This window comes from Coregonus lavaretus (genome assembly GCF_964263955.1).
Source record: "Coregonus lavaretus genome assembly, contig: HAP1_SCAFFOLD_1943, whole genome shotgun sequence".
Classification (NCBI taxonomy): domain Eukaryota; kingdom Metazoa; phylum Chordata; class Actinopteri; order Salmoniformes; family Salmonidae; genus Coregonus; species Coregonus lavaretus.
Window position 1 is genome coordinate 18,188 of NW_028159311.1, and position 1,813 is coordinate 20,000.

At 40.8% G+C, this 1,813-nt stretch overlaps 1 protein-coding gene across 1 annotated transcript in view; it reads left to right on the forward strand.

Annotated features, from left to right (window-relative positions):
• The first annotated feature begins 833 nt into the window (after nt 1-833).
• Nucleotides 834-1,813, forward strand: part of LOC311123019 (RNA pseudouridylate synthase domain-containing protein 1-like) — a 16,001-nt gene continuing 15,021 nt past the window's right edge. The window contains exons 1-2 of the mRNA XM_084197313.1: nt 834-916; nt 1,729-1,813. The exon at nt 1,729-1,813 is cut by the window's right edge and continues 606 nt beyond it. Of these exons, the coding sequence (XP_084053439.1) occupies nt 1,761-1,813 (53 nt within the window). The 5' untranslated portion in view covers nt 834-916; nt 1,729-1,760. The remainder of the gene's footprint in view (nt 917-1,728) is intronic.

The window sequence follows — 1,813 nt, forward strand, 5'->3', positions numbered from 1 at the left end:
CCTGATACGATATTTGAATGTGTATAAGACCTCTATTTTTTGGTTTTAAAAATGTTGTTCTTAAACCTGTGCGCTTGGTTATGTACCTCAGTGGAGGCTGCTGAGGGGAGGACGGCTCATATTAATGGCTGGAATGGAGCGAATGGAATGGCATTAAACACCTGGAAACCATGGAAACCATGTGTTTGATACCATTCCACTGATTCCGCTCCAGCCGTTACCACGAGCCCCGTCCTCCCCAATGAAGGTGCCATCAACCTCCTGTGATGTACCTTGCCTAAATATGCATTTTGAATGTATAATCCAACTTCAGTATATGTTTGTACAATTTGAAAAGTTTAATAAAATAGGAAGGACCGATATTCAACAGTTTTTAGGAATTTATGTCACCTAGAAGTCACAAGAATTGTAAAAAAAAAAAAAGTAGAATTTTCTCACGCGAAAACATGAAATTGTTGTCTAAAGTTAGTATCTAGTATCATAGTATATATATGTATCTTTTTTTCCTTAAAAGCACATCGAAACAGATAAACAGGAAAGTGGGATTTATGTTCCAACTTGTTGTCTAAAGTTAGTAGTAACTAGTAGCCAAGTCAAGGATGCGTCAGCGTAATACTGTCACACAACACTTTGTTACAGACCAATAGAACAAGGTAACCTTGCATTTGGAGGCGTAGTCAAAGCTTCTTTGGTCTGTGATTGGTTGTTGGTGCCCTCCGTTACCATGGTCACACAACACTTTGTTACAGACCAATGGAACAAGGTAACCTTGCATTTGGAGGCGTAGTCAAAGCTTCTTTGGTCTGTGATTGGTTGTTCGTGCCCTCCGTCACCCATGGCGCTGACACAGCTTCCGTGTTTTGTTTGTTGTCGCTAATGTCCATGTGGGTCTACAGGAGATACTTCATAATAGCAGGTATATGAAACGATTAAACTACTTTTCAAATAATTTCGCTAACTCGTTTGATAGCGATCTACTGAAATTACACTGACTGTAAACTGGCTGATTTAGCTAGCTAGCTTGCTAACTTAGATAACGTTAGCTGCCGTTACTTAGCTGGCTAACGTTAGCAAAAAAAAAAAAAGATAACTAGATATATTCAATTAATTTACAGTCATCCTTTTCGGGGTTTTTGGAACTGGCAGCTAGATATCGCTATCAGAATGTTTGTTACATTGTACAACTGTCTGTCCACTGTATAATATAAACGATTTAACTAGGTAGCTAGTCCACCCATATATCTGTTGAGTGCAGCAGGGTTGTGATGCGCAGTTAAGTCGTCTGATGCTTCCCAGCCGAAATAGATCGGAAGGGATCATGCATATATTGCGACCACATTTTGTGATGTTTTGGACTCCGGTGAGGGGTTTCCGGCTGTTAAGGCACACGACAAAAATGAATGACAGATTTCTTGAGTTATTTTAGATTAATTCTGACTTTTGAGGAAGCGTATACTGGCTACGGCGTCTCAAAATAGACAAACAGTACTATTGCCAATTTTTTTCTGGTTTTTCAAGCGAAGGTAAGGGAGTATGCTGAACACATTCGGCTAGGCGTCAGCTGAACTGAAGCATGCTGACTCCTTTACAGTTCAGCAACTCTTGGAGCACAATGGAAGTTTGACTTCATCACATTTAACACTTCGTCATTAAAACCAACTGTATTGACCTAACATAAAGGCTCCATCAGGGGATAGTATGACACATCATCGGTCTCTCATGTTTCAGCAGGTCAGGCTGAGCTGAACTGAGTGGTGAGTATGGAGCGGACCAACAGTATAGAACCGGCCAGTGTGGAACCGGCCAGTGTGGA